Source organism: Myodes glareolus, chromosome 23 (assembly GCF_982192425.1).
Source record: "Myodes glareolus chromosome 23, mMyoGla1.1, whole genome shotgun sequence".
Taxonomy (NCBI): domain Eukaryota; kingdom Metazoa; phylum Chordata; class Mammalia; order Rodentia; family Cricetidae; genus Myodes; species Myodes glareolus.
This window is the reverse complement of record NC_142048.1, coordinates 21,117,831-21,143,849: the sequence shown is the minus strand read 5'-3', so window position 1 is coordinate 21,143,849 and position 26,019 is coordinate 21,117,831. Positions and strand designations below refer to the sequence as shown.

The window sequence follows — 26,019 nt, the reverse complement described above, 5'->3', positions numbered from 1 at the left end:
AAATGCCAATCAAATAAATAGACTGTATTTAGACAACCCAGGTAATAGTTCAGTGGGGACTTGTGCGAAAGAAATTATTATTTCAATGCCAAGTCACGTTTACAGCTTTGAACAAGTAGCAAAACATGGGCATGTTTCTAAAATGGATTTCCCAGCAACCACGCAAAAGCCAGAGGGGATGGCTTAGTGTTTTAAGCCTAAGATTTGAAATACCTAGACTCCCTGCAAACTACAACGTTAAATCCTCTGTAGAACCACAGCTTCAAATGCTATCAGGAAAGACTCAACTCTGCATCCTTTAGAGACTGATAAATTGAAAGCCATGAAGTTCAGCAAGAAAGGAGGGGAATTTACGCCTGCCCACAACTACCACCCATCAACCTTGAACGCGCGCGTGCGCACACACACACACACACACACACACACACAGTATTTGTAGCAGCTCTTAAGATCGACAGGAGATTCAATTCTCGGAAAGACTTAAGCATTTTGAATCCAGAAATTACCCAACTCTGGGATGCACCAGCTTCATAAACATCAATACTAACTTTCAGACAACTCAAAGTGGACGGAAAATATTTTGAGCTTCTATTTAATGCAGTCAAAATCTGTGTGCTCACTTTAAGATGCATTCTAGGTATCCAGCCACTTCATGGGTATTCTGCATTCTATACAGATTGCTCCATCCATACACTAGTTGATAGATACTTGGTAAATGCTAATTAAAACAAAGCATATTACTTAATTATTTTTTGAAGGTTCATCTAACTCTTACCTCATTTATTAAAGCAAGAAAAAATATTATTATCTCCATATTATAGATAAGAAAAGTGTATCTCTGTAAGATTAAATGAGCTAGTCAGAGCTGCCATATAGTTGCTCTAAATTTTAAAATCCAAGTCTTGAGGCATGGGATATTGTTACAAGAACATTTTCCTTATTAATACAGACATTTTACCAAATAAATGATGCATTCTACATTTGAATAAAAATAATTTTATGGTTAGCTTTTAAAAACCAGCAACATTACATATCTGTTACATATAATTAATTATTGAAATAAGAAAGTGAGGTAAATACTGAGAAAACGATGTGATATGGGACTGACTCACAAACTGCTAATATAGGCAGAATTGTCTTTAAATTTTCCTGCTTCATGGAAAAGTCTGCTGGACACTATGGGTCTGTGGGCTGAAGATGGATGCCCCAACAGTACAGAAGAACTTTGGGTGACTGTCCAGGCAGTGAGAAGTCTCTGTCAATTTTAAAATTTTTGAAATTACTTGCAATGTACTTCCTGTTTACTTATGTAATATCATATCCTTCTGGAGTCTTTGAGGGAGTTGAAGAATTTATAGTTATAGTTTTCCTTAGTTATGATAAAAGATAAAGTAGATACAAGTATTGTAACTGTAATTCATGCTTAATAACTGTTTTATGATATGTAATTATATGTATTTATATGTATTATATTTTACTATGTTAAAGTTAAAATCTTTCTTTTTATTTAAACAGAAAAAGGGAGGTGATGTGGGAGTCTCCTCTGTGTGCTGTGATTACCATTAATGAATAAACAACTGCTTTGAGCCTAGCCCAGAGCAGGGCAGGGTGGAGCAGAGCTAGGTGGGGAAGATGGAACTGAATGCTGGGAGGAGGAAGGCAGAGTCAGGGAGACACCATGGAGCCACCACCGGAGATAGACATGCTGGAACTCTGCCAGTAAGCTACTGCCATGTGGTGATACACAAATTAATAGAAATGGGTTAAATTAATATGTAAGAGTTAGTCAATAAGAAGCTAGAGTCAGTACATGCAGTAGAATCAAAACCCAGTGCCATTGTCCTTGGCTTCACTGTCAGCCCTCCTTGTCAGTCACATTCAGAGTCTGGATGCTCACCTTCCTAGAACTGGATGGAGGGGAGGACCTTGGACTTTCCACTGGGCAGGGAACCCTGACTGCTCTTTGTACTGGAGAGGGAGGGGGAGGCAGGCTGGAGGGAGGGGAGGGAAATGGAAGGTAGGGAGGAGGTGAAAATTTTTAATAATAATAATAATAATAAAAACTTGAAAGAAATAAGTTAGAGCCATGGGCCAAGCAGTGATTTAATTAATACAACTTCTATGTGGTTATTTCAGTTCTGGGCAGCTGTGGCAAACAAGAGGCCCCCTCCATGCAACAACTATGGGTCATTTTTGCTAGTCTACTTACTGAGTATTATTAGTGTACTATAAACAGATGTACATTTTAGTTTAGAGAAACTTCAATGTCAAGCAAAAGGATTCAGTTACATTGAGACACAAAGGAATATTGAATCTAAACTATTCTTCAAGTGCTAGCTAAAAATAAGTAACAGGCATACAATATCTAAAATAATTAATGTCTTTAGAATGTAGCTGTTCTGATTGCCCTAAGCTTAGACAAAGGGAGCTCACTGAGCACTCCCATGGCTGAGCACAGCAATGAGTGAGCACTGCAATGACTGAGCACTGTAATGGCTGAGCACTGCAATGACTGAGCACTGCAATGCCTGAGCACTGCAATGCCTGAGCACTGCAATGCCTGAGCACTGCAATGCCTGAGCACTGCAATGTCTGAGCACTGCAATGACTGAGCACTATAATGACTGAGCACTGCAATGACTGAGCACTGCAATGACTGAGCACTGCAATGACTGAGCACTGCAATGACTGAGCACTGCAATGACTGAGCACTGCAATGACTGAGCACTATAATGGCTGAGCACTGCAATGACTGAGCACTGTAATGACTGAGCACTGCAATGACTGAGCACTATAATGGCTGAGCACTGCAATGACTGAGCACTGTAATGACTGAGCACTATAATGACTGAGCACTGCAATGACTGAGCACTGTAATGGCTGAGCACTGCAATGACTGAGCACTGCAATGACTGAGCACTGCAATGACTGAGCACTGCAATGACTGAGCACTGCAATGACTGAGCACTGCAATGACTGAGCACTATAATGACTGAGCACTGCAATGACTGAGCACTGTAATGACTGAGCACTATAATGACTGAACACTATAATGGCTGAGCACTGCAATGACTGAGCACTGTAATGGCTGAGCACTGCAATGACTGAGGAGCACTACAGTAGCCACTGCAAAGCCACCAAAGAGGGTTCTTTTGAGACTACATATTATTTTAAGAGCAAACATCCACAGAATTGAGACTTTTAAATATTCCTATTATAATATGATAATATAATTTGGCAAATCCCCCCCCTTTTTTTGGTCAAACCATAAGACCAGGTGAATTTCTTTTTTTCTTTCTTTTTTTGAAACAAGGTTTCTCTGTAGTTTTGGAGCCTGTCCTGAAACTCACCCTCGTAGACCAGGCTGGACTTGAACTCACAGAGATCCGTCAATCGAGTGCCGGAATTTAAAGCGTGCGCTACCACTACCTGGTTTTCCAGGTGAATTTCTTAAACAAGACTTTTATTTCAAGTAAGTAGAGAATTTGAAGAAAAGAGTAGACACAGTGTGAGGAGCTGTCAGGAGTGGGACGAAGGCAGGCACAACCTAATACAGCTTACTATCCAAAATCTGGAGTTTCCTTCCAACCGAGTGTTACCCCAAATCTTGAATAGGTCTAGGAAGTGAATTTGAGAATGTGTCAGCCTGAGCCAAGTCAGTGAGATTATTAATGATGGTGTGCAATTCCAAAACACGGTAAAGGTTTCTCTCAGCAGAATTGTGCTTGAGTGTTTTTTTACAATGAATGTGTGAGTATATGTGTGTGTGTGTATGTGTGAGTGTGTGTGTATATTTGAGTGTGTGTGTGCATGCCCGCTCATATGGCTAAGTTACATTCCTTAATGGATATAATTTACAAGGTCTTACAATGTAGAAAGACTTAAAATTTAAATAAAGTTTCCTTCAACCTCAGAAATTTGTCCATCTAAGGACATGCTAGGGGGGTTAATACTGTAAAATCCAAGGTTACACCCAGTCTAGGTAAAGACTGTTTGTCATTTTCAACATTCTTGTTTGAGCTGTCCTTACCAAAATACAAATCTCTACAGAAAATAAAATCTCTTTATCAGTTTTGTTGAAGCTTCTTGACTCTCAGCAGAAAGGGCAAATAAGATCCCAGGAGGGGGGTTTTCCCCCTTCTCTTGTTCCCTTAAATTTGTCTGTCTTGCTGTGTTGCCCCTGTAAGAGTCTGGGTTCTTTCAGCTGAAGGAATTTTATCACCAAAAGCACGAGGTGCAGGAACTGAGATCAATTTTCCATGTATTATATTTTATAATTTCTGAAGGCATGTCTCAGTTCTTTGAACTTCTAAATAACAACCCAGGTGCTACGGGAAATTAATTCCGAAGACAATAAGTGTTTTCCTTGCTTTCTTATTCCGTTTCATCCGTCTTTCCCATCTCACCTAGCATGAGCTTTACGCTCATTAGCACAGCACAGGTAGTTTGGGCCTCCTCCCAAACCCCATTGAAAGATCATGTGTCGTTTCTTTTTAATTACACCTAACTTTTTAATAGCACTTTCCTGCCTGGGGATAATTCTAGGCTATCTTATGCTGTTTAAATTGCAGATTCAGTTTCCATTCAACAAGAACCTTGAAGATTTTCTAAGCCTCACAACCCCCATGTAGTTCATATTTTACCAGTCTGGATAGATTTATAGATGCTCTTTAAAATTATGTCTTCCTTCAGCTACATGGACAAGCATCCCAGAGCCCCAGTGGGATTACGGGTCCGTGCTCACACATCTGCGCACCAACTGAATTATCAAAAGGAGCAGCCGGTACCACGCATGTAAGGTTCCCATTTCTCCTTTAATTCAAACATTTATTTAGTACTTAATGGTGCCAGGCATGAAGATAAAATAAAATACCTTCTGAAAAGAATGGAGTTAGCCTTCTTGGCTGGAGGCGAGCAGTCTGCACTCCAGTGGGCCAGGTAAAAGCTATGTTTCTATTTGCCCAGCATGTCCTTTCCTTCCAGCTCAGGGATTTGTATCGAAAGGACGTCCTACAAACGGCTATGACAAAAAAAAATGATGGAAGGTATGTGTCAAACACACCTCGAACGAATCTGGTCCTAAGCAAAAACACGGCACCTGTATTCAGAATCATTTTCAATTTCTGAGGACGTCCAGAAAATGAATTAGGTCTGATTTTCAACAGTTAATGTGCATCTAAGTCGGCAAATATGTAGAAGTCAAATAGTATCTATCAGTTATCTGAAGTTCGTGTCGTGTCATTCAGGGTGGCATTATTTCATATTCATTTTCAAAGAGGTCAAAATACCTTTAAATGCGAGCTAAGCAGTATACTTTATACTTTAGTAAAGTACTAAAAGTGTATATATATCAGCACATCAGCACAAAAAGAAACAAAAAACAAACAAACAAACAAACAATAAATAAATAAAGCTCCACAGAGCTGGGCAGTACAGAACACAGCACCAGACTTTCAAAAAAAAAAAAAAAAAGCCTCCCTCCAGGGGCCAGCAGAATGCGTCATCTCGCGAGAGTTGCGGGAGTTAGGAGGAGACCAAAGAGAATCACGAGTTTAGAGCCTCAGCTGGCCGAGACCTTTCTCGTGCTTGCCCGCTGGGCGCGCGGCTGGCTGGGACTTTTCTCGCGCTGCTCCGCTGGGCGTTCTGCTATGGCGCGGAAGTCGAATCTGCCTTTGCGTCTCCTTCCGTTGGTGCTGGGCATCGCCCTGGCGCAGGACTCCAGCCCCCTGCCTCTGGTCCTCAACACTTGGCCTTTTAAGAATGCAACGGCTGCAGGTGCGGAGCGGCGGCCCGGGGTGGGTGGCCGCGCTGTGCGGGCTCCTCTGCGGGAAGCTGCGCTCGGCCCTGCTAATAAAGTTACGTAGGGGCGAGGGAGCCAGCTGCAGAACCCGGGCCTCCTTCCAGTCTTCTTCCTCCATCTCTTTGGCACCTGACCCTTTCTCCATCCTCCCTGCCACTGCTGCATCTTAGGTTCGGATATATTTATTGCTCCCAGCACCATGTTAACTGACCTGTGACCCTCAGGCCTTTCTGCCTTATTCTGCAAGTGTCACCTGCCTTACTTTTTGTGGCATTCAGTCTTTTGCCATAATGTGTTCTGTCTCCCACACGCCACTTCTTGTGAATGCTTTCTGTGTCTCCAGTACTCTCTGGGTTCCAGTTTAGGAAACAATTGACAGCTTCCTCTGGACACGTAGATATTTGATCCATGCTTGCCATGTTTTCCTTGTCACTGAGACTGATGGATAGCTTCCACCCTTGGTTATACATTAAAATTATCCTTAAGTTTCTTGGGGCTGTCTGTACCTGACAGCCCACAATCCTATCACATTTGAGACTGCTATCACATTAAATGTCTGTGGGCACAATTGGTTACAGAATTCAGTGTAGGAGGATTTTTATGTTGTGGGGGATGCATAGGAATCAGAGAGAATGAAAAATCAGACTAAAAAAGAGACCCCCCCCAACAACAATAATAAACAAATTAGTAATAAACAAAGGAAGTCCAACATCATGTGCTAGCTGCCACTTATTAAAAAAAAAAACCTTCAAAGACTTACAAGTGAAGTGGCTCCCCTTTCAAGACATACCCACTCTACGTGAATGTCCACAGAACACCGTAAAAATGTGGCCACCTTAGAGAAAGTGTCTGCTTTCAAAACTGGGCAACCTCTGAAACACACTGTGTGGCCTTGAATCACATCTATCCATTTCTCTTGAAAATGAGAATTATAATTAAAATATCTCAGAAGCTGCATGAAGATGAGATTTATTCGCCCACATGACGTCATTTGCTGTTGTGATATTTTGTTGAGACTTGCTGTCACAAGTGCTATCAAGTTAGTTATGCATAGTTTAAAAATCTAATGTGTGACACACAGCTGTCACCCCAGCTTCTCGGAAGCTGTGGCAGGAAATTCAGACTTCTAGACATGCATTGGCTATGCGTGGATTTTCAGTTGGGCTTCATCTAATAGCAAGACCCAATCTCACAAAGCAAAGTAATCAAGAAATGTTAAGGCTGTAGTTGAAAATGCTGTTCAGTTCTACTGTCTCCAAAGAATTTCAGTTATCCCTCTTAAAGATGACGGGTTTTTTTGTTTGTTTGTTTGTTTGGGGTTTTTTTATTTATTTATTTTCGAGACAGGGTTTCTAGCTCTTGTAGACCAGGCTGGCCTTGAACTCACAGAGATCTGCCTTCCTGCCTGTGCCTCCCGAGTCCTGGAATTAAAGGCGTGCCCCACCACCGCCCAGTTTAAGATGATGAATTTGTTACAGAGAAGAAACACTGATAAGGTTGTGAGATATTCACTTTCTGCTAAGAGCAGAGGTCTTTGACTTTTTAATAGTAACTAGTGATATAATTTTGTCTGTATCATTTTTAGTTCCTTGCAGCACTTTTGTACGATTTGATAAAAATAATTTAAGATCTCGGCTTCATGGTATAAATGTTAAAGGAAAAAAAAAAGCTTAAATAGGCCTTCCAAAATGTTCTTGGCCTGTTGTCTTTCACGTTGAAAAATATGTGCCTATAAATAAGCCCTATTGGAATTTCACAGCATGGCGGACATTAGCGTCTGGAGGTTCTGCCCTGGATGCAGTTGAGAATGGCTGTGCCGTGTGTGAGAGGGAGCAGTGCGACGGTACAGTAGGCTATGGAGGAAGTCCCGATGAACTTGGGGAGACCACCCTGGATGCCATGATCATGGATGGGTAAGAACGCTCTGCAGGGCGTGTATCTGTGCTTTCCTGACAGGTTGGCTTATATTCAGGATTGCGGTCTTCTGAGAACGAGGTGCGAGGTTGCATTAGTGTGGCCACGCCACGTTGAGGGTGCTTGTCTTTTCTAAACACAAAGAGTTAACAAGAATAAGAAAGCAAAGTCTAAAGGTCCTCCTGATATTAGATCGTCACGGCAAAGGAAGTGGTTAAGTCGCTTCTACTGATGAGAAGCCCAGAATACAAAGCTGTGCCTCTGACCCAGTGGTTTACCTGCCGTCTGTACCTGCTGTGGCTTCAGTAACCTGAAGCCTGAAGGCCCCTTTTAAAAGCCGCGTTTAAAATAAGCTGTTGAGATATTCAGTAAATTGACTTGCTGTTCTTTAATTTTGTCTGTGGGAATCCATGAACTTTACGGGTTGTTTTCACTTCTGTGGTAAGATGGAGTTTAGCCTTCAACATATTGCTGCTTAGAGAAATGCAATTTTTCTGTTCAAGTACCAACAGAAAATGCCTTCCGTAAATCTTCCCGTGTCGTTGCCTTCCAGCGCGGCTATGGATGTGGGAGCAGTAGGAGGCCTCCGAAGAATTAAAAATGCAATTGGAGTGGCACGGAAAGTCCTGGAGCATACAACACACACGCTTTTAGTAGGGGAGTCAGGTATTTTTAAACCTACTGAAATTGTGTTCTAGTCTTTTTGTCTATACTCTGTTAAAAAAAAAAGTAGAACTCACTGTGAAGTAGAGATCAAAGGAGATCCAAGTTAAAATTACAACGGTTTTATTTCATGTCTGGTTAGCTGGATAGGTTCCTTCTAAATCCTGCTTTATCTTTAAGACTGCATTTTAAACAGTACGTTATTATCTGTCAATGAGGGATTTCTCTTGAAACAGGGTCACTCTCAGTTAGTTGTCTTCCTACAGGTCTGAGACCCAGGGAAGAACTGCTTATGACAGACAGCAGTGCCCCAAAGACGACTCCTGTTACACTGCCCCTTGAGTCCTTTCCAAGGTCCATTGCAGAAGGTCATAAAGTAGACTATAATAAAAAATATATTAATGATAAATATATTTATGAAGCAACCTTAATAGGCTTGAAATAGGATTGCAGACTCTCTGAGAAGGATGTGTTTTGGTCTACGGAATTCATTTGTCTGTTTGGTTCTTTTTCCTCTAGTTAGAGCAATAGAACTTTATAGATGAGAGGGGTGAGCTGCAGAGTAGGGCTGGGAGATGGTGGAAGTAAGGCAGCAACGGAAATGTGCACGCGGCCCAAAAGTCTTCAACAGATCAGTGATAGAAAAGATACAGGGAAACTGAAATCCAGAAATGACTCCCTTAAAACTACTTACGTCCAAAACCTCCTTTAAAAGCTCGTGTTCCACCCTCCTCAGATGTCTTTCCGTACCCCAGGTGAGAGATAGCTGACCCAGAATGCCTGTAGTGCATGCTTTTGCTTAGAAATGCATGGGCTTATACTTTTTCCCTTTCATCTCTAGCCACCAGGTTTGCGGAAAGTATGGGTTTTACCAATGAGGATTTATCTACCAGTGCCTCAAAAGCTCTTCATTCAGACTGGCTTGCTCGGAATTGCCAGCCAAATTATTGGAGAGTATGTATGTGAATTCAACAGGAAAAAGCAAATTGGAAATGCTGAGTGGTCCCCGGGGTTGACGGCTCCTGCTCTCTGGCAGGAATTTGTGAGGTTTACTGTGTGTGAAGAATGGAACAGACACCATCAACATTGCTTCACTTGCATTTTCATGAAACAAGATCCAAAGCCTAAAGTATTTCTTAGACATTATCCTTGGGAAATATATGCAGTACATAGCCCATATTTTGACTAGAAGACTTAAACAGATAGGTCCCTGGTTTGTCATTCGTGGGACCAATTTTCTTTACTAGGAATTTTAGCATAAGTCAGTTTGATTTTTGTAGGTCAAGTTTTCCTATGCTGGCAACACTCCCAAATAACCACACAAAGACTTATTATTAATTGTAAATGCACAGCCGATAGCTCAGGCTTGTTACTAGCTAACTCTTACATTTTTAGTTAACCCATATATCTTATCTACCCTCTGCCACATGGCTCATGGCTTTCCACCTCATATTCTACCCATTGTGCTTTCTCTAACTCTGCTGGCATCTCCTGTGACTCTGCCCTTCCTCCCGCCCAATTCCTCCTGCCCAACTAAAAGCTAGTTTTTTTGTTTTGTTTTGTTTTGTTTTGTTTTGAATTAACCAATGGGAGTAATACACGTTTACAGGGTGCAAAGATTATTCCACAGAAGATTTTGCCACACAGATTCCTTTTCTGGAATTTCTTAGTCTCTAATCTGTTTCTTCCTTAGACCCTAATTACCAAGGTTTTCAGGATTTAGCACAAAATAAATAAATTAATTAATTAATTAATTAATTCTTCATAAAACATGGTAACCATATGTTGTAGGTGTGAGCAAAATGAGCATCCCTAAACTAAAAATCTGAAGTGCAAAACGCTTTCAGCACCAGCAAATGTCATAGTGTAAGTTCCAAAGGCCATGCTGCTTCATTCAATGAATTGCCATCAAATCACAAGTGCAACTAAAAGTCAAGATTTGTAATCTTCAGACTAATCATATAGATAGGCATAAATTACAGGTGAATTTTATGCTTAGACATCTGCCTATTCATGAGATATCTCATGAACATATAAAAATTTCAAAATCTAAAAAAAAAAATCCAAAACACTTTTAGTCTTAAACCTTTCAAATAGGGTACTCAACCTGTATTAAGTTCTTAGCTTAATACCAATCTGTTCAGATAACCTAAATGTATTGGTGTATTCCTGTACATTTAATATTTAAAGGAGTCTTAGACTGTCATTTATATAGTGACTGCAGCCAGAAGGGTCAGTCTATGGCTTGCAGGCTCCAGGAAGCTAAAGAGAGCCAAAGATGCGTGGTGCCAAACACAAACTCATAAAATGCTTACAACATGACATTTTGGGCAGCGTTGTTTTGTTTTATTATAACTTGAATGGGCAGTTCTCACGTGTGAAGGTTACAGCTTACAATGCCATATGTCTGTAGTTAGATACCTTATGAACTTAGATTGAAAGTAAACATTCTGTTAAAGCAGATTTTTCTTGAAATCTCAGAATTTGTCATCTGGGAACCATATTGTGACAGCTAAAGGTTAGGCTAGGTACTTATTCCGTTGTGGTTAATATGTAATTAAAAGAAAAACCTGATGTCTGCCATTATTCTAAGGATTGTATGTATATAAAGAGGGCATCCATTAGCTTGGTCTTTGCCTTGTATCTATCTCATTGATAGTATGCAATTTTGAGAATCCTCAGTTTTCATGTAAGATTCAGTGAACTTTTGAGCTCTTATTTACTGATGTCTTTTTGGTTGCCTATGAGTGATTAGGAGTTTTACACAGTTATTTGCCAATTCTTAAAACACCCCTTTAATCAAAACACTTGAATCCTGTTTACAGAAAGTTATACCAGATCCTTCAAAATACTGTGGACCCTACAAACCACCTGATGTCTCGGAGAAGGACAATCCTGCCTATGAAGAAGTGGATATCCATGGACATGATACTATTGGTAATTCACTTTTTATACAATTTTATGAATTATTTTAGTTATGATATTCTGTAGCTCATACTCATTTTTATTAATGTACCAGAAGTTAGCTAGCTTTCATTATTTTAAATGCCAAGTGACTATCCCCTTCTTATGTATATCTTTCTTTCACTATATATAAATGCACATATATACATATATAGTGAGCTTAAACACATACAAATTCATGTTTGTAATATATAAATATAATTTTACCTTAGCATCTATATAAAGTTTTGTAATTACTTACACAAAACACCAAATATCCATTGACTATTAAATTGTAGATTATCAAATTGTCAATATTTCATGCTTTGATTATTTTATATAATTTGCTATTATATAAAATGACTTGTAATAATTTTGCTAAGCTATATTATTGAGAAGTTCTCTTAATCAAAATGAATGATTTGCGGGGAGAATTGTCTTTGAAAAGGTACTGAAGTACCTGGTAGATTTGAAGACTAAGAGTATAAGTTTGGGGTTTTTTTGTTTTATTTTGTTTTTCTTGGCTTTTTTTGGCCAATGTCACTATGACACCAAGTCATTAACATAGTATAATATCACTGATACAGTTTTCAATATTCTTAATTTTTCCTTTTATCCTACCTGTAATTAATGAGAGAACATACTTTATTTTCTTAATACAATAGGTATGTAAAAGCACAATACCATAGACTTGATGGACTATAAACAACAGAAATTTATTTTCAACAGTGTAGATATGGAAAATTTCAGGATGTAGGCACTAGTAGGTTCCCTGTCTGTTGAGGTCCCATTTTCTGGTTCATAGGTGGCATATCAGTTTTCTCGGGTCTCTTGTATTAATCACTCATTGGAGGATTACCCTAATTATCATCCCACCCGCCATAGACCCCTCCTAATTCCATCACTTTGTGAAGATATGTATTACAGGGGAAACAGTCCCTCAAACTGCAGCAGTCATCAGCTGATCCATTATTTGGCTATATTTAAGGGAAGCATTGGGGTACTTACTTTTTTTTTTTTTTAACCTCTAGGCATGGTTGTAATCCATAAGACGGGACATACCGCTGCGGGCACATCTACAAATGGTTTAAAATTCAAAATACCTGGGTTAGTGTTTCCCCAAGAGCAGACTTCTCATCTCAGCTATGTATCAAATGTAAAGCTCTGTATGGGAGGGCTTCTATAGGGTACCGAATACAAAACTGAAACCCTTATCTAACAGACGAGTGTGAAAGAAGCATGTTGCCATGTGGGACTGGCCAACGCAAGCATCACAGCCAGGGCTTCAGAGTTCAGGAGTGTCCGGTTAGTCTGGAACCTGAGTAGTTAGTGATGTCTGTCAAGTGGTAGTGGAGTCTGGGACCTGAACACAGAAGACTGAAGGAGCACATGCAACACATGGCCAATGCAACCAGTGTATATACAAGTAGTACACTTCAGGTTGAGGGCTTCTGCTGGCTGGAACAGAAGAGTGTGTGTGTGTGTGTGTGTATGTGTGTGTGTATGTGTGTGTGTGTGTAGGGTTGTTGTTTTGTTTTTAAGTAGAACAAAGGCATTAAGTAGGTTTATTAAAAGGGGAAACTGATAAAAGTGTGACACCTTACATAGGAAGCAGTGTAAGGAAATAATTCAGAACTATTCAAGTACTGCAGACATTAAGGAAGGTGTAATAATAGAACAGTCACTATAAAGCTGTGTGATTCGATACAACAAACTGATGACAGGTTTTTGCTTAAAATTTTAATTGATAAGTAAAAGTATGTAGTTTTGGAGTAAAATGTGCTATTTTCATATATGTAAATATGTGAAATAATTGAACCAAGCTATTTAACTTATGTATTATCTCACATGCTTCTTAAAATACATACTCTTAGTGGTTACATATAAAATGTATTATTATTAAATGTAGCACTTCTCTAGAATTTATTCCTCCCATTTTAATTAAAATTTCTTTTTCTGCCAGCCAACATCTCTCCAAAACCCTTTTTTACTATAGAAAAAACAATATTTTAATCTTTTTCTATAATTCAGTTTTGTTACACTGCACATCTATCTGGAAAGAAAGTCATATAATTAACATTTCTGTTTGAAAACTATAGTTGACAAACAAGCAGAAATGCAAGCTAGTGAGGAATGTACTTAAAGCAGTAACCAGTGGTGCTGTGAAAACAGCCCCTAATTTTAAAACAGTTCATAACATGATAACACTTGCTTTCCTGTTCTAAGTTGTTCTGTTCTCTACACACCAAGTCGTGTAGGAGACTCACCAATACCTGGAGCTGGGGCCTATGCTGATGACTTGGCCGGGGCAGCCGCAGCCACGGGAGATGGCGACATACTACTACGCTTCCTGCCTAGGTGTGACTTCTTCCCTTTGTCCATTTAGAGGTGCTCAGAAGAGATGAAGAGAGGTCGTGTCAGGACATAGTCGATTTTTGTAGCGTGTTTTCCGAATTCATGTGCATGAGAGACTTTCGTGAAACTGTGTGTAAGGTATTTTGGGTTGTTGTTGTTGTTGCCAGTTCATTTGTAATCGTTCCCTTGAGTCACCATTATCTTGGGAATGAAAAGTGCCTCACTGTGCTTCGTAGAGGAGAATGCTTATGATCTCTTTAATAAACTGATGCAAGACCATAGTGAAGAGACTGAGGAAAGTAGAAAGTGTGGCCACTATGCTCCATTAATAACTACGGCTAGATGTTCTGAACACGTGCGGTATTTTCTCCCGAGACTGTAGCTTCTTTACCCATGCGAATGTAACCTCTATTTGTGACTTCTGTTATTACTAAAATGACAGTTATTCAGCCAAAGTCAAAAGTAGTTGTCCTCGTCTGAAGTTAAAGGTGGATGAGTTGAGGAGATGACATTGTGTCAGGGCTTGTATGCCCTGATGTTAAGGTTATGACAGGAATTACTGACTCGTGTTCATTCATAGGTATTCTGCGAAATGTGACAGTATGGTCAGTTCAGATTTTCTGATGTCAGCTTCGCCTAATGCAAAGTTAGTGTTTATTCTGTTCTCCTATATTAAGCTGTCACTTCTATTTAAATTAGCTACCAAGCTGTAGAATATATGAGAAGAGGAGACGACCCATCCATAGCTTGCCAGAAAGTGATTTCAAGAATTCAGAAGTATTACCCGAAATTCTTTGGGGCTGTGATATGCGCCAATGTGACAGGAGGTTACGGTAAGTTAGATCTGTGTTTTTGTTTGTCTCAATTTACTAGTGATTATGAAAGAAATACACTTCTAAATGTCTGAGCACGAAATATGCCGTGTTCTATCTGAAAAGGGAGTAAGTAAAGTTCTGAGTGAACGTCAATGAAGAGCTGTCAATACCTTTAAGTGTTAGAATATGTGCTTAAAACCTTATATAGTTTGACTGCTGGTTGTCATGGGCTACGTTTGGGCTGTCAGCTCTTGTCTTCTGCACATATCCTAAAAGCGTAGTTTTGGCCGGAGCACATGTTGACAGGCTAATTTAGTCCGATGCTTTTACTGCTTAGAGATGGTGGGGACAAGTTAATCTCCCTTACTTCTTTCTCATTCATTAAAACATTTCAGTCATTTCGATCCTCTTGGCTCTGCCGAACAAAACCGTTTACCAGACAGGCCAGCAGAGGTCCCGTGGCAGTGCTTGGCATGCCTCCTGTTCTGTTTGCTTTCCGTATGAGCCAATCACAGCTGCGAAGCGTTTAAGGTCAACCACGCTGGTTCTCATCACTGTGCTTTCAGATGGAGAAGATGCACAGCTTCCCGATCAATAGAGCTTATTAGGTTAGACTGCTCATTGCTGTTCTTTGATCTTTTCCTTCCCACACTTTTGTATTTGAAGAGCTCGTTTGAAGAATTCCGCATTCTTTTTTAAGTTCTGAGATAGAAGAGTCAAAGAAAGTTATGGGGGCTGCTTTATGTATGAAATAAGGCAGTTTAATGATTCCCTCTTAACAGATAAGCCACAGAAGGCCCAAATTTGCATTTAGCAGGGTGGGAAGACACTAATTATCTTACTATATGAATTAAAACTTGACTCTTTCCTAATAAAGTCATGGCAGAAGGACCTCTCCCCCTCAGGTGTGCAAATAGAAACTAAATTTAGAGAGAAAGCATATTGGCAAACAACTCGTCTTGTCTTCTTTGAGAGTGAAAGAGCGGGGAGGAAGGGAAGCAGGCATTTAGAAAGGGCTTATAGGTAAGAGGATGTTCTAGTTGCTAGGAAAATAAAAGCTTTGGTAATTTCTCCTAAGAAAGGTTTGGAAGCATGAAATACTAGAGCGACGGCAAGTGTATTGGGGAAGGGAACCAGCTGCTTGTCCGATGTTCGGGGGCGGGGGGGGGGGGAGTTAAGGGATGGAGAAACGACTCAGAAGTTCAGAACATTTGTTCTGACACAGGTCCGGTGTTCGGGTCCCAGTACCCACAAGGTGGCTCACAGCCATCTGTACTCCAGTTTCAGGGTGTTTTGTCTTCTTCTGACCTCCTTGGCACCAGGCACATACATCCAGGCAAATACTTATACACATAAAATAAAGTAAGCTTTTCAAAGGCTTTATTGCGGCCTTATCCTCCTCCTCTTCTGTGACCATTTACTACCACTATGAATGGCAGCCTGTAGATTATATATGTACATATAGTATATGGACATAGGCATGCAACAGCCAATGTCTAGGCAAATGCTCTCTTTATTGGTTCCGAGTACATGCCTCCAGTTACCCTCTGTCTCCTTTTTTTTGACTCAAGGTGCTGCTTGCAACAAACTTCCAACATTTACTCAATTTCATTTCATGGTTTATAATTCTCTACGAAATCAGCCAAGTGAAGAAAAAGTAGACTGCATCTAATCCCTCTTGTCCGTTAGCATGCACGTTCAAAGAGGAAAGAAAGTAGGGCTGGGAAAGTTGCTCACCGACATCATGTAGTGGTCTTCATTTATTTCAAGTTCTTGTGTAAGTTAAGCGCAAAAATAAATTATGCTGCAGTGACGTTTCTGTACCTACATTTTTATTTATTTATTTTTATTTAAGGTCTGTTTCCCACTTGAGAATGAATATGCATACTTGTATGATGTATTTTTGAAACTTTAAGAGATATTTGAATTTCTAATCGATGTGGCAAGAAAGGTGTATAGTCAGCACTTATTTTCACAATGCTATAGTAAATACAGTATCTGTATTTGAGTACTCAGAGTACACAGGCATGCGTGGCCCCGGGGCCATAGTAACACTACCTCACAGGATTTGACCAATTGAATTTCTGAACTTATACGGATATGTCCCTTACGCATGACCATTTTGTAATATGCTCTGTATTAGCTTCAAGCAGGAACAATGCTATTAAAATATATGGTTTTTTATTCTATACATTATGAAAAGCTGATACGTGTTACTTGGTTCTTTTTGGATTTCTCTTTGATAGAGCACCCAGTAGGGAAAAGTTACTAATCCATAGAAATCTCTGATCTTTGGACAACTAATATTCAGTATGGATCACTTCTTTTGAAAATCACTAAAGGAATTCTTTTTTATAATTTTCCTAATCTCTTGTGCCAAGGTAGGGGTTACAGTTAGAAAATGTCAATAGGTATGTTGTCTAGCTTGGCATTGTTTTCCAAATTGCTTTATCAACTATCCATGGCTGACAAGTACAGAGACACCATATGTCTGATTTCTAAAATTATTTCCTCCAAAATTGTCATTGCGTTAATCTGTAGTCATTAATAAGGTGAATGTATTATATTGTTGTCAGTACTGTTCCTACTGTTTTCTTTTTTAATATACACAAGTAGATAATTACTATTTGTTACCGGTTGAAAATAACCCATGATATTTATTCTCAGGCAATCCTACCTATCACAATTACTTGGGAAGCCACTTTCAAAATGTCCACTACCAGCACAGAGTTTGGAGTACTTAAATTTGAACCCAGTTTAATAAGAATGCTTAAACTACATGAAATACTAAAAAGTTTTAGTCCAGTTTAGTAACGGTCCTTTACAAAGGAAGTGTTTGATGTCAGAAAGAGGAAATACCTAGATTATTTCCCCGAAGGATTCATATGAACGCTACTCAAGCATATATGTCTAACACAACAGGCAACGAGAAAACTATTAACCTCAGTCTGTTCTAAAAATGTTGATAATTTCCCACTCTTCACATGTTTGCATTGACTCATATTGGGATAGTTCTCTATGACTATTTTACTAATGACTTCTTATATGTTGATTCTTATTTCTGCTAGCCACGGTATAAGTTAGTCCCCTCGAATCCTTTCCACTAACCATTGCCAGCTCCGCATCCCTGCGTGTGGTAATTTTGCTCTTGCTTCCTCTGATCTGCTACAAGCGACTAAGTGGTTCTGGAAATGCATTTTGAGTGAATTTGGAGTGTGAGACCTTCCCAGATTTTATTGTATTTTGTCAAGCATGGCAACATAGTGATTGCTGCTTCCAACTACTTGTGTCCTTGAAAACTATAATGAACAGACATCCCTGACGGTACCCAGTGGACATAAATTATGATTCAGTATAGACTATCCTGGCTAATACATAAAATACACCAATCAGGTATGGAGTTTTGTGAACACTTCTAAAATAATAAGATTATTCAAAAACCTCAAAGTGAAATTTTTTTCCTGCTTTGACAAAGATAACCAGAAAGATGGTGATAAAATTTTCATTCTAAAAGTGTTTTTAAAGTGTTGGGGTAGTTCCAGATGATGTTTTCCTAAAGAATCTCTCATATTTTTATTTTAAAAAAGCCCATACACCTGTATTCAGTGATTCCTAACGATGTAGGGGAAAAAAAAAATTCACACCAGCCTGGTACTGCCGTGTATTCAGGAACTGTTTTCAAGGATGTTTCTAGAGCAGAAATTTTACAAGACTGAGATATCTCCCTCCTGCGACAGGGCACATTTGTTTGTGTCTAATACTGTTCTGTTTCTCTGTGAGGAAAACGGCAGGTGGCTTTGTTTGCAGCCCCTAATAAACAACTGAGATTTCCCAAGACCATGTGTGACGCTCACGCTGTAGACTCTTTCTGGAATAAACACTCGGACGCCAGGGAAAGACGGTGCCATAGGTGGATCAAAGCCAGGCTAGCTCCCAAAGGCACTCCATCCCAGGCCCTGTTTGTATCTCATTTGATCCTCTAAAACCATGAGGTGGGGTGAGCAAGCAAGCCCTCTGTCTCGAACATGTCTTCCATTCTTCTTCCAGTTTTGATGACAGTGTGACAGGCTGATTTGTTTGCAGGTGAGATTGTTAATTTTGACTAACTTATTTGAGTTGAGTAGAGCCAGGACATAATGAAAATAGCCCTTATTTAGGAAGCCCATCTGAATCATCTAAATGCTAACTAAATAAAATATTCAGTGACTAATACAAGTTTTAACAGGTGACACAGAATGCTTCACACAAAATATTAAATATTTCATGAAGTTCATATTTTCTCCTTTTTCAAAGTATTCTTAGGAGACCTTGACATATTGTATTGACTTTAATTAAAAATAGACATTTGTACTGTATGTACAAAAACATCAAGACATCTATTTTCAATATCAACAATCAAGTGATTTCTTTTGACTTTAAAGGGTAAATCATAGGTACAGTGTATTTTAGTTGATATTTCATACCCAGGCAATATATCTTCAAAGCCCATAATTTTAAATTATTGAATATTTTTTTCAAATATCGTGAGTTCTGATGTCCTGTGATTGAATTTAGTCCTAAGAACCCAGAAAGCTACTCTAGTACAATTAAAATAGTACAATTCAAGTTCATTTGAATGTATTTATTGCTGGCATATATCTTAATTGGAAAGCAAGTCTGAAAATAAATTAATGTATTTATGTCATTTTTCTGATCAATTCTTAGTTAAGATCCCATGCTTTTGGTTTGTTTTCTTGATTATTAAACTTGTCACATATTAGGCAGTAGGTTTTCAACTCTCTTACACAATTAAAAGATGAGTTGATGAGGTCCTCAAAAATAGAAATTGTGCTGAATAAGTGTTCCGTGATTTCTGTTTTATTATATAACCTAGGGTCAGCCAGTTTTAGAAAAAGAAAGTTATATTTTAGTACTGAGGAAATCACATCTACTTAAAGGGTAAAAAATGACCACATTCAGCGTGGCTGTAATGGAAGTCGGAGCTGCTGTGTCCAACCTATTTGCCTCTGAGTTAAAGGGAGGGAAGTTATTTATGGGTCCAGTGCACGGATACTGCATTAAGAATTGGTCATTTGATTTAAACTTGTGACCTTTCCGAGTGGCGCATTAGATGTGTTTGCTCACTTATTTTCTCTAATTAAAATCTTATTTCTATAATGTGAATGGTGACATAATATTTTTAAGAAAATCAGAATCTTAGAAATAATGGAGGCAAACAAAGTTATTCTAATTGCTTATAATCGATCTCATTTCGTTCTGACTTGTGTAAAACCCTTGAGCACCATGAATGTCAAAATACTTCTTTCCATTTCTAAATAAAACTGGCATTTTTCATCTTTTCTTGTTCTGTTCGTTGCAATTAAGGCTTGTTCTGTTCATTGTAAATAAGGTGGAAAATATAACCAGAGTTGTAGTAAAATAAATGTCAGACAATGCAAGCTCACTTAATTTCATTCCATGAGGCCGAAGCAGTGTAGTACAGGACAGTGCTGCATATATTACACCTATTGGCAGACATTAAGTTGGGGTTCATCTTCCCTCTAGAGAGACAATTTTAAGATAGTGCAGTATATTAGACACACACAGAGGCATGCACACTGCCTTAAATGAACTTAATTACTTGAATTCAGACCTTGTTCTCTGCCAGTGATTAACTATGTGAACTTGATAATTAGCTTGATTTGATTGTGTCTCAGTTGTCTACACTGAGGAAATAAAAATAAAGCACCTACTGCTACAGTCTGATGTTGGTCTCCCTACATCCCAAATTCATTCACCGAGTCTGGTGCTCAAGGTGATAATAAGGAGATAGGGCCTCTGGGAAATTGTTGAATCATGAGAGCATTAACTTCAGGGATGGGGTTAGCGCTCTTATGAAAGTGTCTCTCACAAGATCCCTTCCCATTCTTCAACGAAGGCCCTGTCTGAAACACAGAAAGCCTTCCTCAGCCATGTAATATATTGTCTAGCAGTCCAATATTTAAAGTATTTCAATTGTCTGCTTTTACCTTTCCTTTTGAACATCTTAATAGAGCAAAATTTACAGAAGGACAAGGAGAGTAAATGGTGTAGAAATGTGGCAGAAGGAGGAAAAAGCTGTCTTGCTCCCAAATGAAGTGCGCCAGTCCTGTAGCAAATCTGAAAGAGTCAACAGAACACCTCCTGGAACCAGAGTGTTGTGGTACCACAGTACATTCAAGAATGCCCTCCAGGCGTTGTTCCCCTCTTATTCCATCCAAGCTGCCAGCCCGTATATACCGCTCAATGGCAAGAGAATCTTCTACTGTAGTGAATCCTTTTACCACTGTAGAGCAAACTTTACCAACGTGATATCCAAGTACGCATCTTTAAACCTTAGCAATCTACCACCTGGCCCCAAGAGTTTCTTTTCATCTCCTAATGTGAAATGCATCCTTTTTGATTCCTCATACTTCTGAGACTTTTAAAAACAAAACTTCAGGTTCAAAGGTTCCTCTGAGATTTATGGCTCAATGTACACTGTAATCTCCTATAAATTTAGACAGGGCCAGCCAGATGTGTTCAGCTGGCAAAGACCCTTATTACCAAGCCTAATGGCCTGAGTTCAGCCTCTAGAACCTTCATGGTAGAGAGAACTGAGACCCATATGTTGTCCTCTGGGTCCCACACAGGTCCCACACACATGGGTACAACCTCCAGCACACAAAATTGATTGATTGACAGATCACTGACTGATGGAAGCCCAGGCAGAAATTCCCAATCTGAGAGGGAGAAAGAGGAGAGTAGTAATGGCGGATCAGAGCTTAGCAGACTGAAACTCAGTGGGAAAGATAATGAGGTCCTCTGGCTCCTTGAGAAGCAACAGGGGAACAGTTAGGCTGCAATCCTCAGAGGTCTTACTCATTTTTTTGCCACTATGGCCTTGCCTTCACATCCCCCATGATCACACACTGGGACTGACTCTCTTCACTACACTGAGTCATTTCTACTGCAAGCAACCCTTTGCCACACACCTGTAAGTAACCCCAACAGAACTCATTGGTTTACCGAGTTAGACGATGTCGCTGTCCGTATTTTCGCCTTCAGTTTCCTATCTGTGGCATGTAAACATTTATTTATATCTCCCTCAGAGAGTGGCACACAATATTCAATCAGAAAAATTAGTCCTTTACTTTTCAGTTCAGCTGCACTCAAACTCTCAGAGCAGGGACAATTGTAGAGAAATTCTTTGACAGCGTGAACAGACTGTAGGTCTAGTCTCAAGAGTCCTCGTTTCTGTCTGGAACCTCATAACCATAGTCTTTGTTATCCACATATCTTTCACCATTCGGCTTCTCTGCATTCTGGAAAGAGTCACACACCAAGCTCTACCTGTAGTATTCTAGGCTTTCTCTGGCATGTTTTTCCACACTCATCTAAATTCTTTCTGCAGCCAGCTTCAAGGCCTGACGCACAGGTGTAATTATAACAGTGACCCCACTTCACTGGTATCAGTTTTCTCTATGAATTACTTTTCGTGTCACTGACCAAAACACCTGAGACAACAACTTAAGAAGAGAAATTACTTATTGTGGTTCACAGTGTCAGAGGTCATTCTGTCTTGGAAGGTTCAGCATGCAGAGAGGGTTATATTATGGCAGACCAAAATTACACTGGAATTACAGGACTAGATCAGGGAAGACCCAGTTCCCAAACACACAAATTGACTCATTCTTGAAGTAGGCTTTATTTTCTACCTTCTATTCTTATACCAATGAAGGTCTTATTCCATTTAGTAAGTCAGTGTCTCATGATCCAGTTGTCTTTGTAAATGTCCTCACAACCATCCTCAAATGTCTTCTTTGGATCCTAGTTATTTACTAGTTTTTAAATCCCCCAATTATTTACTAATCCAATCAAGTTGGCAATAAGAACCATCGCAATGTGAAATAAGTAATATAGGGCAAATCTGCTTGGCTCAAAATTTCAGAGTTTCTGTGCACAATAGCAGACAGTGTATGATGGAGCAGATTAGCTCACATCACAGTGTCCAGGAGAGAACATTACACTAGTAGAATTTTCTATATTTCTTTTTTTTTTTTGCTCCATCCAGGCCTCTAGCCTATGAATCAGACTGCCCACATTCAAGGTAGGTCTTGCCCAATTAGTCAATCCTCTCATAAGGAAATACAATGTGTTCTCATCTTGATGTTTACAAAGCCAAAGCAATCATAGCCAATAAACAGCAAGTGAGTGAGGAAATAGTATTGATAGCAGATTGTGGAATGTGAGTGTGATTTCCAAAGCAATGCTCTCTTGAACAGAAGTGTGGCAATTTTATTTGAGAATACTGAACAGACTCATATAGGATTACATTTTATGGGCATACATATTCCAGAAGATGCTCAGTGAAGGAATACATTTGAACACATGCTTAATTTGACACAAATCAAGAAGGAAGGATGATGGATGATGGGGCATGCTTACATAAAGGTGATGTAGCACATGTTCAAAAGATTCAGTTGGCAAGCAGGAACATGTGGAAATATGTTCTGCTTGTGTCATGAAGTTGTAACGCAAAGATATGTTGATGGTGTGTTAATGAACAAATGTATCCCTGAAAGCTATGGTCACACTTATACAGAAACTCTCTGATATGCTTTCAACCACAGACACATCTACATATGTGCTTTCCCAATCTCTTAGCCACTTCTCAATCCAATTAAGTTGCCAGTGAAAACGACTTACCACAACTGATTAAAATGACATTAAAAGCAATGATATAGTTAGTTTAAAAACCTAATTGCAATACATATAAAATCAGTCTGAGGAAAACTGTAAAATTCTTATGGAGGATATAAAAGTGGGCATAAATAAATGGTTAGTGTTAAGAGAAATACACAAGCATCTGTTTAAGGGGATATCAAGGATTTATTCAGAGATAAAAGGGGGAAATACACTTGCAAATAGAGGATATGATAGATCTAGTTGCAGAGTCCTTGGAAAGCTGGGGACCAATCATAGTCTGCTTCATGCCACAACCTCGGTCTTCACCATTCAAGAGAGAGTGACCACCTCCCTTCCTTGTAAGAGACCATTTAGGCAGACAAGAAGCATCACCTCCATTGGGCCAGATAGTCCAAGATCATGGGCAGAGATCCCTCTTTTTGTCTAAACAAGGAGGTTCTAAACCTAATACAAAACTATACAATAAGAACGATTCTCAAGTATTGTTCAAGAGAAAAAAAAAGGTGATAACAAACAAGATGGAACTACAACCAACAAGAACAATGACAATTAAGAAACTCATACTAAATTTCAAGTTCATAGGTAAATGTCAAATTAGAGAGATTAGTCCAATAACTGTCCTATTCCTGAAAAGTCTGAATTTAGTACCTGATACCCTCTTAGTAAAGATATGAATGAATGGTAACTGTAACTACCAAATTTTCAACACCATCAAAGACCTGAAAAGGAAAGTAATATTACCCGAGTAAATAGCAAGTGCAAGCAAGCAACTTCTGAACAATTCAAGAAGTGACAGAGACAGCTGGCTGCCTGGACAGTCACCAGATGTTTCTCTGCAATGATGGGCACCCACTTTTGGCTACAGGCCTAGAATATCTGAAATAGGAAATTTTGAAAAACTGTACTACCCTATCTTGGCAAGGTTCAATAGTTGCTTTTTCTTGTGTCTTGCTCATCCAGAATTGACAACATGCTTACTGTCAGCAGCCAAAGCAAGGGCAGTTCTTTGCCCAACAGATTATTTTGCCAAGAAGAGGACAAATTTTATATGGAGTGTCTTCAAGGCCCATCATCCTCTCCTGAGTGGATTGGTGCTGCCAGGAGCAATTGTGTCTCACATCAACAGAATTCTAAGTTATTGAAACATTCAAATGCTATATTGTCTAGGTCTATGAAGTGTTTGAAGATTACCTATCCATTCGACATATTTCTACATATCTAGAAAATCTAACCAACATGGCTGTCAGTATGACAAGCACAGATAATTATTAACCTATAATTCTTAACAACTTAAATAGCTTAAATGCTAAGGATTCACATATAAAAATAAACACGCTGTAAACAAATGTACAGTGAATACCCATTGCAGGTGAGCTTGTCTATGATCATAGATAGATCCAATTATGTCAACAGGCTATCTCTTCTGAATTTAATGCTGCAGATTTAATACAACACTATTCAAATTTTCAGTAAGTTACTTCATATATATTAACTACAATTTATAGTGAGAAGTAAAAGGCCAAATCAGCTAACCAAATGGACGTACCTAATTTTAAGATTTAAAGCCACAATTAATAAGCATATTGTAGCATTGGTGAGAACAAACAGTTGGGTCACTGAAACTGTTTACAAGACTGGAAACAAACCCACTTTACATAACAACTGATCTTTGAGCCAAGAGCAAAGATAATACAATAAAAAAGTCTTATTATCAAATAATAGAGAACAAAATAGATATCCAGAAAACAAAATCAAGACCCAGAACATCCACACATCACAAAAGTCATTTAAAATTGATCACATGTTAAATGTAAAATTCAAAACTATAAAGAATAGGACATATAGAAAGTCTAGAAAAACTTGGGCTTAGAGATCAGTTTTACATATAAAACCGACAGCAAGATCCATGAAATAATTGTCTATGAAAGATACCAGCAAGAGAATGAGAATGAGTGACAGATTAGAAGACAAGACTTCCAAAAGACTTTTCTTATAATGAACTGTTTTTCAATACACAAAAACCTCTTAAAACTGAACAAACAGCAATGGTGTTATGAAATAGGTAAATGCCTGAGTCGTACATGAAACAAGTAATAGAAAGATGCTTCACACTGTACAATAGGGAGGGAATTTGAACTAAAACCACAATGATATGGTGCTATACACTGAGAATGTCAAATACTAGTGAGAATGTAGAGCAAGAAGAAACTCTTTCATTGTTTGGGAGAATACATAATGGCATATACAAAATGAAAAACAATTTGCATGGGCCTTATAAAACTAAACATGGTTTTACAATGTGATCAGGCAACCATTTCTTTGCTCTTTTCCCACATAATTTGGCATATATATTTACATGGAAATCTTATGCATAACTTACCAACTTGGAAAGAGCTAAGGTATTTTCTTCTAGGTGAATTTAGAAACTATGCTATTTAACATCTGTACTGTTAGTCAATCAATAGTAAACAAAAAGCTTGCAAGCATGAGAATTCATCAATCTTAAATAGATATTACTAAGAGAAAGAGAAAGATGAAAAGATTGCATAGAGTAAAATTTCAATTGTGTGGTATCCTGTGAATAAAGTGGAGACAGTTAAAGTGTCTGTGTTCTCAGAGTTGATGAAAGGAGGTCAGACCATCAGCAGAACATGAGGAATTTTTATGTAAATAAACTATTTTATTCAGTGCTGTTACATTGACAGGTACTGGCCATTATTCAATATTAATTTATCAAACCCCAATGGAATTCACCAAGTAAACGCTGATAAAATCTATGAACTTTGAATGACAATAAGCTTAGTATTAATTAACTAATTAACT

General features: G+C 38.8%; 1 protein-coding gene across 9 annotated transcripts in view; it reads left to right on the top strand.

Annotated features, from left to right (window-relative positions):
- The first annotated feature begins 5,576 nt into the window (after positions 1–5,576).
- Positions 5,577–26,019, top strand: part of Aga (aspartylglucosaminidase) — a 92,806-nt gene continuing 72,363 nt past the window's right edge. For 3 of the 9 annotated variants that reach the window (XR_015736222.1, XM_085680311.2, XM_085680310.2), the window contains exons 1-8: positions 5,580–5,775; positions 7,560–7,713; positions 8,268–8,380; positions 9,219–9,331; positions 11,203–11,314; positions 12,352–12,427; positions 13,547–13,678; positions 14,375–14,508. Coding sequence is in view for 8 of the 9 variants with exons in the window: in XM_085680311.2 (XP_085536437.2) it covers positions 5,649–5,775; positions 7,560–7,713; positions 8,268–8,380; positions 9,219–9,331; positions 11,203–11,314; positions 12,352–12,427; positions 13,547–13,678; positions 14,375–14,508 (961 nt within the window). In the remaining variant the exon portion in view is untranslated. Of the gene's footprint in view, positions 5,776–7,559; positions 7,714–8,267; positions 8,381–9,218; positions 9,332–11,202; positions 11,315–12,351; positions 12,428–13,546; positions 13,679–14,374; positions 14,509–14,885; positions 15,112–16,061; positions 16,304–26,019 lie in introns of those variants that run through there. The other 6 variants (XM_048455786.3, XM_048455785.3, XM_048455783.3 and 3 more) reach the window with 5 other exon arrangements.